This window comes from Papio anubis, chromosome 14, assembly GCF_008728515.1.
Source record: "Papio anubis isolate 15944 chromosome 14, Panubis1.0, whole genome shotgun sequence".
NCBI lineage: Eukaryota > Metazoa > Chordata > Mammalia > Primates > Cercopithecidae > Papio > Papio anubis.
In genome coordinates this window covers 10,407,330-10,420,113 of record NC_044989.1, presented here as the reverse complement: position 1 = coordinate 10,420,113, position 12,784 = coordinate 10,407,330, and the positions used below count along the sequence as shown (strand labels likewise).

The 12,784-nt window shown below is 40.9% G+C and overlaps 1 protein-coding gene across 4 annotated transcripts in view; it reads left to right on the top strand.

Annotated features, from left to right (window-relative positions):
- NOL10 (nucleolar protein 10) overlaps positions 1-12,784 on the top strand; it is a 116,352-nt gene that overhangs the window by 95,792 nt on the left and 7,776 nt on the right. For all 4 annotated transcript variants that reach the window (XM_017947280.2, XM_003908272.5, XM_003908274.5 and 1 more), the window contains 2 exons: positions 1,576-1,749; positions 2,034-2,281. In XM_017947280.2, coding sequence (XP_017802769.1) covers positions 1,576-1,749; positions 2,034-2,281 — 422 coding nt within the window. The remainder of the gene's footprint in view (positions 1-1,575; positions 1,750-2,033; positions 2,282-12,784) is intronic.

The window sequence follows — 12,784 nt, the reverse complement described above, 5'->3', positions numbered from 1 at the left end:
CAAGCAGCCCTCAGAAGGGGCCTAGTAGCAAATGTGTTTGCAGTGTTTTTTCTTCCTTACTAGATTAGGATCAGGAACCCAATCTTACCTTTCTTTTTCCCTTCGTCCTAAGTCTTTCTTGGAAATGATGTTTAATCAGGGAAGACTTGTTGCATTTAATATCTCAGAATTTTAGGTAAGGGTTTATCTGTTTTTAGGTATATACAAATAATAAACAGGCCAAGTTCCTTAATATCTTATGATTTATTAAACTTTTGTATAGGTCTGTCAGTATCACAAGTAATAGTCAGAACTCAACTGCCTGCAACCTTATTTACTCTCAACAGTGGAGAAATAGTAAAGTAGTCTGTTCAGCAGAGTCAGAGTCCATCACAAACAGGTCAGCTTTTTCCAGCAGTGTTCAGGGCTGTTTACTCTGATTGACAAACAATTCTAAGTAGGCTGTTTGATCTGGCTTCCAAGCCTATAGCAGAGAAGGAACGATAAGACAGTCCTAAATGTGTAAGATTCTCTGTCATCTACTTAAGTGAACAGGTAAGTTTACAGTACAGTTTTAGAAAACTTTCCATTGAAAATGGTACAAATAAAAAGGAATTTAGTGTCAGTCCCGAGCTATCTAAATGGGTCTCAGTAGCCAAAGTTTTTGTGTCTGAAGGATACACAATATCCTTTGACAACAGTTAGTTGACCTGAGGGGAAATATTAATGAAATCACCCGGTAGGAGATGGAAACGTCCCTTCTGTTTCCCAGTAACTCAGCTGGAATTGGTAAACTTACATCACCAGCTTCCTCCATCCCACCATGTGAGTTACTGACTTTGTATACTTCCTCTCCCAGTTTTGGAATCTGAAGTTGAAAGAATTGCTTATTTTAAGTCAGCGTAGTAACTAAGCTTTGTTTAAAAGCCCTGTTTTCAGGTACAGTGGCTCACACCTGTAATCTCAGTACTTTGGGAGGCCAAGGCATCAGAAATTGCTTGAGCCCGGGACTTCAAGACCAGCCTGGGCAACATAGTGAGACCCATCTCTACAAAAAATAAAAAATTAGCCAGGTGCGGTGGTGCACCTGTGGTCCCAGCTACTTGGGAGGCTGACTGAGGTGGCAGGATCACTTGAGCCCAGGAGGTTGGGGCTGCAGTGAGCCGTGATTGTGCCATTGCACTCCAGCCTGGGTGACAGAGTGAGACCCTGTCTCTAAAAAATAATAAAAGCCATGTTTTAAAAACTTACGTATTTTCTTAAAAGGTACTTTTTGCATTAAAATGTTAATTGAAGAAATTCTTTCTAATGCGTTAAGCATAAAGTTAGCCAAAAGACTCATTCTTAGCTCATTGTGTGTAATGGCCAACTGGTGTAGATCATCTGCAAAGTAGATTAGTAGAGGTTCTTTTGGTGGTGGCAGCTGAAACCTAGGGGCACAATGGAAGTCCTGGAAGAAATTTCATAATGAGTTCATAATGTATGCCTCGTACCGCTTATTAATTTATAATAGAATCAGTGTTTTAAAACCATGTTTCTGGTCAAATTTTAATCAGATATTAACTTAAATTTTTACATACTTTTTCCTCCTTATAGAGTCTTCCTAGTATTCTCACCGATGATCGATTTAAAGTTATGTTTGAGAACCCTGACTTCCAAGTAGATGAAGAGAGTGAAGAATTCAGGCTTCTGAATCCACTTGTTTCAAAAATTAGTGAAAAAAGGAAAAAGAAGCTAAGACTCTTAGAGCAACAAGAACTGCATGAAAAAGTAATGTACTCCTTATCTTTTAGAATTTGCTACTGTTTCTTTAATATAATGTTTTCTTTGTAAGTTAGAAGAGTCTTCGATTATACTTGAGATGTAATTAATTCCATATTAAGTGATTGACATTGGGCTTAGGAGTATTCTCTTATTTAATTAAAGGCATTTCTCCTGATGCATGCAGTAGAGTAGCTGTTAGGCACTCATTAATGGGCCAGTTGCTGCTTCAGAGAAAACAAGGGGTCTGTGTTTGGGGGAAAGGAGTTGCTGCTTACTATTTTTATTCTCAGGAAGAGGAGGAAGAGCCGGAAGGAAAACCGAGTGATGCAGAAAGTTCGGAGAGTTCAGATGATGAAAAAGCCTGGGTTGAAGAGGTCAGGAAGCAACGCAGACTTCTCCAGCAGGAGGAAAAAGTGAAGCGACAGGAACGACTCAAGGAGGACCAGCAGACAGTCCTAAAGCCCCAGTTTTATGAGATCAAAGCAGGAGAAGAATTTAGAAGCTTCAAAGATTCTGCCACAAAGCAGAAACTGATGAAGTGAGTAGCACTGCCTGAGCACACAGTTGACATGTAGCCAAGCCCTTGCTTTTCCTCTCTGGCACATTGCCCTAAAGATGACATTTCTGTCTTTGGATGATGGAGGTGCAGAGGGTAGAGGGGACGAGGGAAGCGGGAGGTAAGGCCATGTGGGAGGTGATGTGAGGGAAGCACGCAGGAGGCCTGAGGGGAGTGTTGCTATTGAAGTACATTGGTCTCTAGGGGATTTACTTATTTGTCACAACTTTTTGAGGTATAGTTTACATGCAGTAAAATATAGGGTAGAGGTAGCCTTATGAGTATCAGTGGAACACTTTTAAGCTGCAAAAGCCACACACTTTCCTTGTGCTTGTTTTTTCCCCATGAGGTTCCCTCACCTACAAATACTTATTCTGTGCCCTACAGATCGGTGCTTTGAAGCCTTTTGGACAGTGGTTGCTAGGAGGTGACAACTTTTCTGCTTCTTCACAAAGTTATTTTAAAAAATTAGAACCTCGGTTATGTTTACCCCATCTCGCTTTACCTGGTTATTGAAAAAGTTACTTGGAAAATTTGCCAGAAGTTTTAAGTCTTTTTCAGGAAAATTGAGAGATGAAAAAGAGTGGTATTCTAGAATAGGCAAATATGTAGAAAGAGGCAGAAAACAGAATGGTGGTTGTCGAGTGTTTCATGGGTACAGAGTTTCAGGTTGGATTATGAAAATGTGCTGGAAATAGTTGGTAGTGGTGGTTGTACAACAGTGTGAATGTACTTAATGCTGCTGAACTGTCTAGTTAAAAATGAATAAAATGGTAGGTTTTATGTTATATTTACCCCCACTCCAAAAAAATTAACCTTCCCCAGAAAAGGTAGTTTTATTTGAATAATTTTCAGTTGTCAAGAGTCTGCATGAGGAACAAGCTAGGTGTCAAGCCCAAGTTGTATATAAACTCTAAATTATGCAATTCTCTGCTTTGAGAATTCTTAGGCAAAGTATTGATGCACAGGATTGGAATATGATAGACAGTCACAGGAGGTGTCTTAAAAGAATAACTGGAATGTCTGGGGAGCCAGGGGAGCAGTCTTGAGGTGGAGCAGAAGGATTGGGCAGAATAGACGAGGTGTTAGCTTGGGGTCAGTACATTTCTGTACCTTGCACTTCTCCAGCTCCCAGCTCTCCATGCAGGAAAAGGTGTTTTTTCCGAAGTGGGAGGAGGAAAAGGGTGGGGAGGACATCAGTGAACAGGTGGAATTGTTTCTGGGGTTGAGATGTATTTTACTCATCTTTATTTCACCATCTTCTAGCAAGTATCTGCAACACCAGAGGTAGTGAATCCTTCAATTTAGAATTCAGAAGCACCTCAAAATTCTGGTTCTGATGAACTAACAAAAGATGTGTCCATGAATAAAGAAGCTAGTAGAGTTGACCCTTGAACAACTTGAGGGCTAGGAGTGCCAATGCCCTGGAAAGTAAAAAAAATGTGCATTTAGGCTGGGCACGGTGGCTCACGCCTGTAATCTTAGCACTTTGGGAGGCCTAGATGGGCGGATCATGAGGTCAGGAGTTGAGACCATCCTGGCCAACATGGTGAGATGCTGTCTCTACTAAAAATACAAAAATTAGCTGATGTGGCGGTGCATGCCTGTAGTCCCACCTACTCAGGAGGCTGAGGCAGGAGAATTATTTGAACCCGGGAGGTGGAAGTTGCAGTGAGCCGAGATCGCACCACTGCACTCCAGTCTGGCAACAGTGCTAGACTCCATCTCAAAAAAAAAAAAGAAGATATATATATATATATGCATGCATTTAACTTTTTGTGTTACTTATTTATTTTCACTAGAAAGTCTAGACCTAACACATACAACTTTTGATTTCTCGAAAACTTTTTTTTTTTTTTTAAACCTTCCTGGTGACTTAGATCCTAGAATATCCCCGAAAACATTACTAATAGCCTACTAGTGACCAGAATTTTTAACAGTCAGGGGTCAATTACCACATATTTTGTATGTTCTATGTATCGTATACTGTACTCATATAATAAGATAAGTTGGAGGAAAGAAAATGTTATTAAGAAAATCATAAGGAAAGGAAAATATATTTACTATACATTAGATGGGAGAGGATCATTGTAAAGGTCTTCATCCTTGTTGTCTTCATGTGGAGTAGTCTGAGGAGGAAGAAGAGGAGGGATTGGTCTTCCTGTCTCAGGGGCAAAGACAGAACAGGAGGAAGTGAAAGGGAGGCAGGGGAGGCAAGTAATGGTGTTAACTTTTATTGGAAAAACTGTGTAAGTAGAGCAGTACAGTGCAAACCCATGTCGTTCGAGGGTCAACTCTAGTGTTCTTGATATCTTTTGAAGATGTTTTCTTTAGTGACCAACCTCACTTTTTAAAATAACAACTTTCTTGAGATATAATTTATGTAACATACAATTAATCTACTAAAAGCATGCAGTTCACTGGTTTTTAGTATATTCACAGAATTCTGGAACCATCACCATAATTTTAGAACATTACCGTCACCCCAAAAGGAAACCCCATGCCTCATGGGCAGTCACCCCACATCACCCCATATCCCATCCTGAGGCAGCCAGTAGTTTCCTTTTCTGTCTCTCGATTTGCCTATTCTGACATCTCATGTAAAAGGAACTGTACGATGTGTGGCCTTTTGTGGCTGGCCTCTTTCTCTTAGCACAGTGTCTTTAATGTTCATCTGTGTTGTAGCATCTGTTGGTATAGTCGGCCCTCTGTATCCGAGGGTTCCTCATCCATAGATTCAACCAATATGGGTTGAAAATATTCAGAAAAAATTTGTAACCGTACTGAACGTGTACAGACTTTTTTCTTGACTTTATTCCCTAATCAATAGTATAACAACTATGCATGTAGCATTTACATTGTATTAGGTATTATAAGTAATCTAGAGATAATTTAACATATAGGAGAAGATGTGCACAGGTTATATGGAAATAACCACACCATTTTATATGACTTGAACATCCATGGATTTTTAGTATCCAAGGGAGGTCCTGGAACCAATTCCCCAGCGGATACCAAGGGACAACTCCACTCCATTTGTTTTCATTACCAAGTAATATTCCAGTGTGTGTGTAGACCAGTTTGTGTATTCCTTCGTCAGTTGATGGACACGTGGGTAGTTTCCACTTTTTGGCTATTGTGAATAATGCTGCTGCGAACATTGGTTTATACAGTTTTACATGTGTTTTGCATGTGTTTTCATCTATGTGTAAGAATCAGAAGAAATTGCTGGTCATATAGTAACTCTTACGTTTAGCCTTTTCAGAAACCAGCAAACTTGTGCACAGGCTGCACCATTTTACATTCTCCAGCAGTGTGTGCAGTCTCACTTTTTATACAGCTGTTATGTGTAGGTGTTTTATTGGGAGTCCTACTTGGTTTGTGCTGTTCTGGTTCTGTGGATTAAATTTATTTGTTGAGTATATGCTGTTTTTGTCTTGCTCTATTTACTGCTTTATCTCTGGCTCTTGATTAAGTACTTAGAATAGAGTGGGCACTTGAGAAATACTTGCTGAAAGTTGAATCTTCTTTGCCGTGACAACACATCAGGTAACTCAGAACTTACTCCTTCAAAATCTGCTGAGAAAGGACTCATTTTCCCTATAGCCATTGACCAGGAAAATCTGGGAGCAGTTGTTTTGAGTGTGACCACGGCAACAGGAGGCTGTGATTTGGGGGTAGGCGGTCTGACTAATCTCTCTAACATTCTTCCTTTTGCCTGGGGGCTGTAGTAGGAAATGGAAGTATAAAACAAAGGGAATAAAAATTTATATCTAAGAATAAACCATAGTGAGGTGAATAAACTGTAGTTAAACATTCTAAGTTAAATATCACCTGCTAAAACATTCTACCAAGCAATATCACCAAGTTAAGCATTCTTACTAAGTTAAATATCACCAAGTTAAACATTCTTACTAAGTTAAATATCACCAAGTTAAACATCCTTTTTGAGAACTATACAAGTGATAATATTTACATGAGTATTTAGTGAAGCATTAAACCATGATCCTTCAGAGAACTAAAGTGACTCTGTATGTTTATTCTGCAAGTTACCGCAAGCCAGTTAACAAGAGACAACATCAGATTGAATGTGTTCTATTTAAATGTTGACTTGGACTTGCCCAGCTTTAAAACTGTTTCTATAAAGGGAAAGGTGGATCATGAATGGTAACTGGAGCCTTGAGTGAGCTGTCTGCGTTGCTTGGTGTGGTCATATGGCTTTAGATAAACGTGTGTCTGTTGACATGTATTTTTATGCCTTACAGTGTGCTAACGTTATTTGTGAGTCTGTTCATCCACTTATCAGCCTCTCCACCACCCATTCATCAAGCATTTATCAACTGCTCAGTGCGAGCAGACCCGCATTCTAGACCCAGGGGATGGGAAGAAAGACGTGGCCTGTGTACCTGAAGCATTCATGGGAAAAGACCATAAGAAAGAAGGAGCTGAATTTGGGGGGCCTTGAAGTCATATGGAAACTGGTTGTGGAAAGATGCAGAGTGGAGCACTCAGGGCTGGTGGGAAAGATAGCATTCCTGGCAGAGGCACAGCACAGCCACAGGCGAGCCATTCGAAGGGTGGGGGGTGCCTTCCTGCAGCCAGAGCACCGGGTGCCTGAAGGGGTGGCCGAGCAAGCACTGGAAAGCCACAATCTGAACAGCTTAGAAGAATGGGATCAAATCTATTCCAACCCCTCCCCTAGTATTATAAGTACTTTTATAATAAAAGCAGTACATGTTTGTTATAGCAAATAAAAGCATAGGCATAAAAAGTCCCTAATCCCAGAAACCCATTAGCAAAATACCTCCATTTTAGAAAGACAATGTGCGGAGAAGCTGGACACCCAGAGACCAGCTCTCAAACTATTAGAATCGTCCCAGTTAGAAGGGACACAGGCCTGAATAATGGGGTGGAGAGGAGCAGACAGACCAGAAGACTAAGAGTGAGAAAGAAAAATGGGCACAAACTCCACCGTCGGTTCCTGATAATATCAAAGGAGAAGGGAATAGTCAGGGATGATGTGGAGATGTCTAGCAATGTTGCCCTTGAGGTAAAAAATACAGAATGCAGAGTAGGTTTAGGGCTAAAAGTAATGAGCTGGGTTGAGCCCATGCGTCTTCTGTGTCACATTCAGTAAATCAATGGCAATGTCCATCAGGCCCAGGAAGAGGAGGCTGGAGATGTCAGTTTGAGAGATACCAGCCTTTATTGTGTGGTCAAGATCATGAATGAAAAGAGATTTACTATCATTGTATAGAGTAAGATTAGGGCTAAGAATGGAACCTTGGGGAAAAACAATTATTTTACTTGAACCTGTGATAAAATCCATACCATACACCTCTCTAGAGAAAATTACAAATGCCTGTGATGTATTTGCATAGAATTTTAGAGACTTCACAGAGGTACTGATTGCCTAGGACTAAGAATTCTGTTAGAAAGCAGACAAAGAAGATGGGCAGTAACCAGCTGAGAGGAAAACTGGCAAGGGCCAAACCTGGAGCGTGTCTGAGGCAAGGGAGTGGTCCTGCCACCCAGCGGAACAGAGAAGCCCAGGCACGAAGGCTGGGAAAAGGCCGGTATGCAGCTGGCCTCACTGGCACTGTTTCTCCGTCCCGCCAAATGGCCAACTGCAGTAGAGAGACGAGTGACTGGGAGATAGAAAACACGGTAAACAGTTAGTGTAGGTAAGTCTTTCAAGAAGTTTGGTAGTGAAAGAAAGGGATGAAAGCCAATAACTTGATGGGAAGCGGTTTATAGACTCGAGAGACATGATTTGTTAGTAGGCAGAGAAGACTCAGCCACAGAAAGGGGATAGTAAGGAATTGAGAGAATTGAGTCAATTGACAAAGTAGCATCTGGTAAGGAACCGGGTGGCAGTGGGCCCGAGAACCAGGTAAGGAGAGCCTCAGAAAAGACAAGGTGTGCATCCTCAGAGACACGGAGGAAAGAACTCCAGATGCATGGACATAGGGGACATAATTCTGGTTAGAGGTAGAAAGATTGGGAAGGCCATGCCTTCCAATCTGGGCACATCAACCGTTTCTGGTATCTGGAGCAGCCGTGGCCTGCAAAGTATAGGAGTGGAGCTGTGTGCATTGGTGAACAGTGGAAGAAGAGAGTCCTTAGAATGAAAACTCTCCACATTTCAGTAGATGGGGATAACTTCTCTTCTTGGGTAGTCAATACTAGCTGCCAGGCAGCCTTTCAGTTCCATTTATGAAAGCATTCTTTGAATGCTTTCAAATGCCCTGTGGTAGGTCCTAGAAATTGTTTAAGACAGTTCCTGCCTTTGGGGAGCTCATCTTCTTCACCGGGTAGCTTGGTAGCTTTGGGTGAGCTTTTTATCATGTCTGCAACATTATCCACTTTGTTAATTAATATGGCATGTTTTTACTCTTCAGCTCACGTTCCTCTGATAGTGGATAAGAGCTGAGGTAATGCAGCTTTGTTTTAATATAAGCATTTAAAAATCTAGTCTGGGAAGTAATTAAATTCCAGACTTACATTTTTGAAAAGAGAATCTTGTATTACTCAATGAATATGTCCTCAGTACTATGTAGGCATGTTATCATTGTAATACCTAAGAGTGTGGACTGAAGGTTAAAGCCTCTCCTATCCCCCACCTCCCTTCCTGAGGTCATGGCTGTGTGCGCACCATATTTCTTGCCTTTAAAAAATACATTCACTCCTATATGTGTCCACACTCACAGATCTATACCTGTAGCTTTTTTTCTTTAACGTGAATGGTTCATACTCTTTATGTTATTTTTTGAGATGGGTCTCATGCTGTTGCCCAGGCTAGAGTGCAGAGGCGCAATCATGGTTCACTGCAGCCTCGATCTGCTGGGCTCAAAAGATCTTCCCACCTCGCCCTCCCTCCTGAGTAGCTGCGACTACAGGCCACCACAATTGTTAAATTTTTTGTCCAGTTGGGGTCTCATTTTGTTGCCCAGACTGGTCTTGAACTTCTGGCCTCACGACATCCTCCTGCCTCAGCCTCCCAAAGTGCTGGAATTGCAGGCATGAGCCACTGTGCCCAGCCTAATTATACTGTTTAACTTGCTCTTTTCATTTAACAGCAAGTCTTAGAAATGTTTCTTTATAAGTTCAGTAGGCTTACCTTCTGGCTGCATAAATATTTCATAAGGTGGATGTGCTGTGATTTATGTAACTATTCCTCTAACTGTAGGTGTTTAGGTTGCTGCTTTTTCTCTTACCCTTTTCACAGTCACAAATATGTATGCACACGGACAAGTATTTCTTTAGAGTATATTCCTAATAGGAGTTTGCTGGATCAGCAGGGGTGTGTGATAGAGACTGCCAGATCACCCTCCAAAAAGGCTTGAGCACTTTGCACTGTGGCCAGACCGCCTGTTTCCCCACACTCCAGCATCGCCGGATGTTAGGAATCTTTTAAATCTTCATTATGCCTATAGAAGAAGCATCAGATTTGATGGTTGCCTGAGTTTCAGTCTCTTGAAATAGGGCCTTTGAAGCAACACGTGGAAACAGAAAGCATTCAAATAAAGTTTTTAGTAAACTTTATGGCATATGTAAATATTTGTCTGAGGTAGTTATTTAAAGCAAAGTACTTAAATTTAAAAAATACTTAATCCTTTATCTGCGGATTCTCTTTCTCCATTTTCTAATTTATTCCCTCCGGTATAGACTGTGGAGCGGGGGCTCCTTTAATTAGAGTTAATTAACTCTTCTCAGTTCTGTCCTGAAGCACATGCCTTTATGAATATGACCCCCACCCCCCACACTGCCCCTTCCCTGCAGCGGGATTCAAAACCTCTCATCTGAGGAGCACTACGTTTTAATTAAATATGTGTGTGTGCACGTGTGTTCGTATTTTAAAACCCCAAAGTAAATCAGTCAACCTTCCTGGTGCATCTAAATATTTAATTTGATTTTCTTCCTTGTAGTTTCTGCCCACTTTCCTTTTTATTTTAAGATAAATATACTAATAATCTCGTTTCTTCCCCTGGGAGCTTTCTACATTCTATACTGAGTAATTCTACCCACTTTTACCATTGTAAAGCCTACATCTGTTTTCTTACCAATCACAAATTTGGGGATTGTTTTTATCTACTTGTTCCAATTAGATTTTCCCCTAGAATCCTTTACTATAAACCAATGAAAAAGTCCCCCATGGCCGTCAGACCTAAAGTAAAGCCTAGGCAGGGAAAAGAAGTAGGGGCGGGGTGTGGGGGAGGGGAGAGGAGGGGGAGGGAAAGGCCAGTTCTGCAGTCCTCCTCTGCCACCTGCCAGTGTCCTGGAAGAAACATGCTGAGAAGCGCATGCAGTGTGGTGTTCTCCCTTTTGTTTTTCTGTTCAATAAGGAGTTTTCAGGTGTTCCTACAGCAGTGTCTACTTAGGTCATCTCTGACCAAAGTCACACTCAAGAAGCAGGCTGTGGAACTGCTGGTTAGCAAACGCTTTCAGTAAACTGACTTTCAAAGGGAGGGAAGTGGAACTTCTTTAATGTAGAAATCTCCACACATGGTCTCTGTGTCTGATCTTCTGCCATGGTTTGTTCCAAAACTCAGCTTGTCTTTCCAAATAGCCTAGACAGAACAAGTTTTTACAAGTGCACATTGAAAGTACATTGAGAGAAACCCCAGAATGTGTATGCCCTATCATGGAGGAAGTAAGGTCATTCTTAACAGAGTAATAATTGCCCACAATTGACTGGAAAAGTCTTTTTCTTCCTAAATTAGTGTTTTCTGTATACCGTCTTCTCTCAATGGTTATATAGTTATTTGGAATTCCTGTTAACTTTTTTTTTTTTTAAGTGAAAGCAAGTTCATTAAGAAAGTAAAGGAATAAAAGAATGGCTACTCCATAGGCACAGCAGCCCTGTTAACTTTGAAACCTCAGAGTTTATAGCTATGAAAAGAAAGAAGAATGAAATGAGCAGGTTGAGGAATTTGCTGAGGCTCACATAATTCACATACACACTACAGTCCGTTTACACTTTACTTTTGAATTGTTAGAAGAGGAAAAAAGCTAACCTAAATCTTAATTTCATTCCGTTTGTCATGTGGAAGCTTGTCATTGAGTATACTTAATGGACAAGTTTCCTGAACAAAACTGTGTAAATCAAGTATGGCCTGACACTCGCCTGGAAACCAGCAATTCTGAAACTGGAATCCGGCTTAGAACTGAATCTTACGTGGCCTGCAGCAAGTCATTTCACATCTTACCTCCCTTTTTTGCCATCTATAAAGGATAAATACTTCTGTCTCAGGGATGTTGAAAGGATTAATTAGTTAGTCTATAAAGAACTTTGAAGATGAAAAGTACTTTAAAAGTGCTTCTTAATAACATTATTGCTTAGAAAAGAGTGCCACTTTTATGCTAACCACTTTATGTCTCAAATTATATAAAGAAGGTGTGTTTAGTACGTTACTACAAGTTGTAAACTAGAGATAAATTTCTCATGGTGTGAACATCAAACATTAGCTTCAGAATTTCAAAGAAGGATCACTTTGGGGGATCATTTAGGAGCTGTGTTCTCCTCAGTGATTAGTTACAAAGACCATATTTCAGGGAAAAGAAGACCCTTTCACACAGTTCAGACTTTTTTTTTCTTCAGTCAGGTTTCTTAGCCCTCACTTTAACAGGCTGCGTTGAATGTGATTTGGGGCACGGGGGGCAGGAGACGGAGTATACTATTTTTGAGGAGGGAACAGAATAGAAGAGAACCATATTCTTTGTTTTGTCTTCCGTCTCATCTATCTCAGTCTTATCAGGGGAATAAGAATCTATTGCTTTAGCCATTTCTAGAAAAGTTAAAGTAACTGTTTAAACATACTGAAAATATATATCATTAGGCTTAATTCAGTTTATTTCCCTCTAAACCAAGTTAACAAAAAGGGCCAGTGTTCTAGTTTATAATAAAAAATTATTATAACATTCAGTGAAGTTTCATATAACGGGTACAAAATTCATACTTAACCTCTTTATTGGAAAGCAGAGGGGGGTTGTGTTAATTATACAGATAACAGTGAAATGCAGGGCACAGCAGACTGTAACAGAGACACAGATTATATAAAGAGAGCCTAGAAAAATTTGGAAAATGTGATCAAGAAATGAAATGAGGCCGGGCGTGGTGGCTCAAGCCTGTAATCCCAGCACTTTGGGACGCCGAGACGGGCGGATCACGAGGTCAGGAGATCGAGACCATCCTGGCTAACAAGGTGAAACCCCGTCTCTACTAAAAAATACAAAAAAAAACTAGCCGGGCGAGGTGGCAGGCGCCTGTAGTCCCAGCTACTTGGGAGGCTGAGGCAGGAGAATGGCGTAAACCCAGGAGGCGGAGCTTGCAGTGCGCTGAGATCCGGCCACTGCACTCCAGCCTGGGCAACAGAGCGAGACTCCGTCTCAAAAAAAAAAAAGAGAGAAATGAAATGAGATTTAAATTTGGGATAAAGTATGTCAGAAAGAGTAAGTCAAGTAAGAAACTAAAAGGGAAGATAC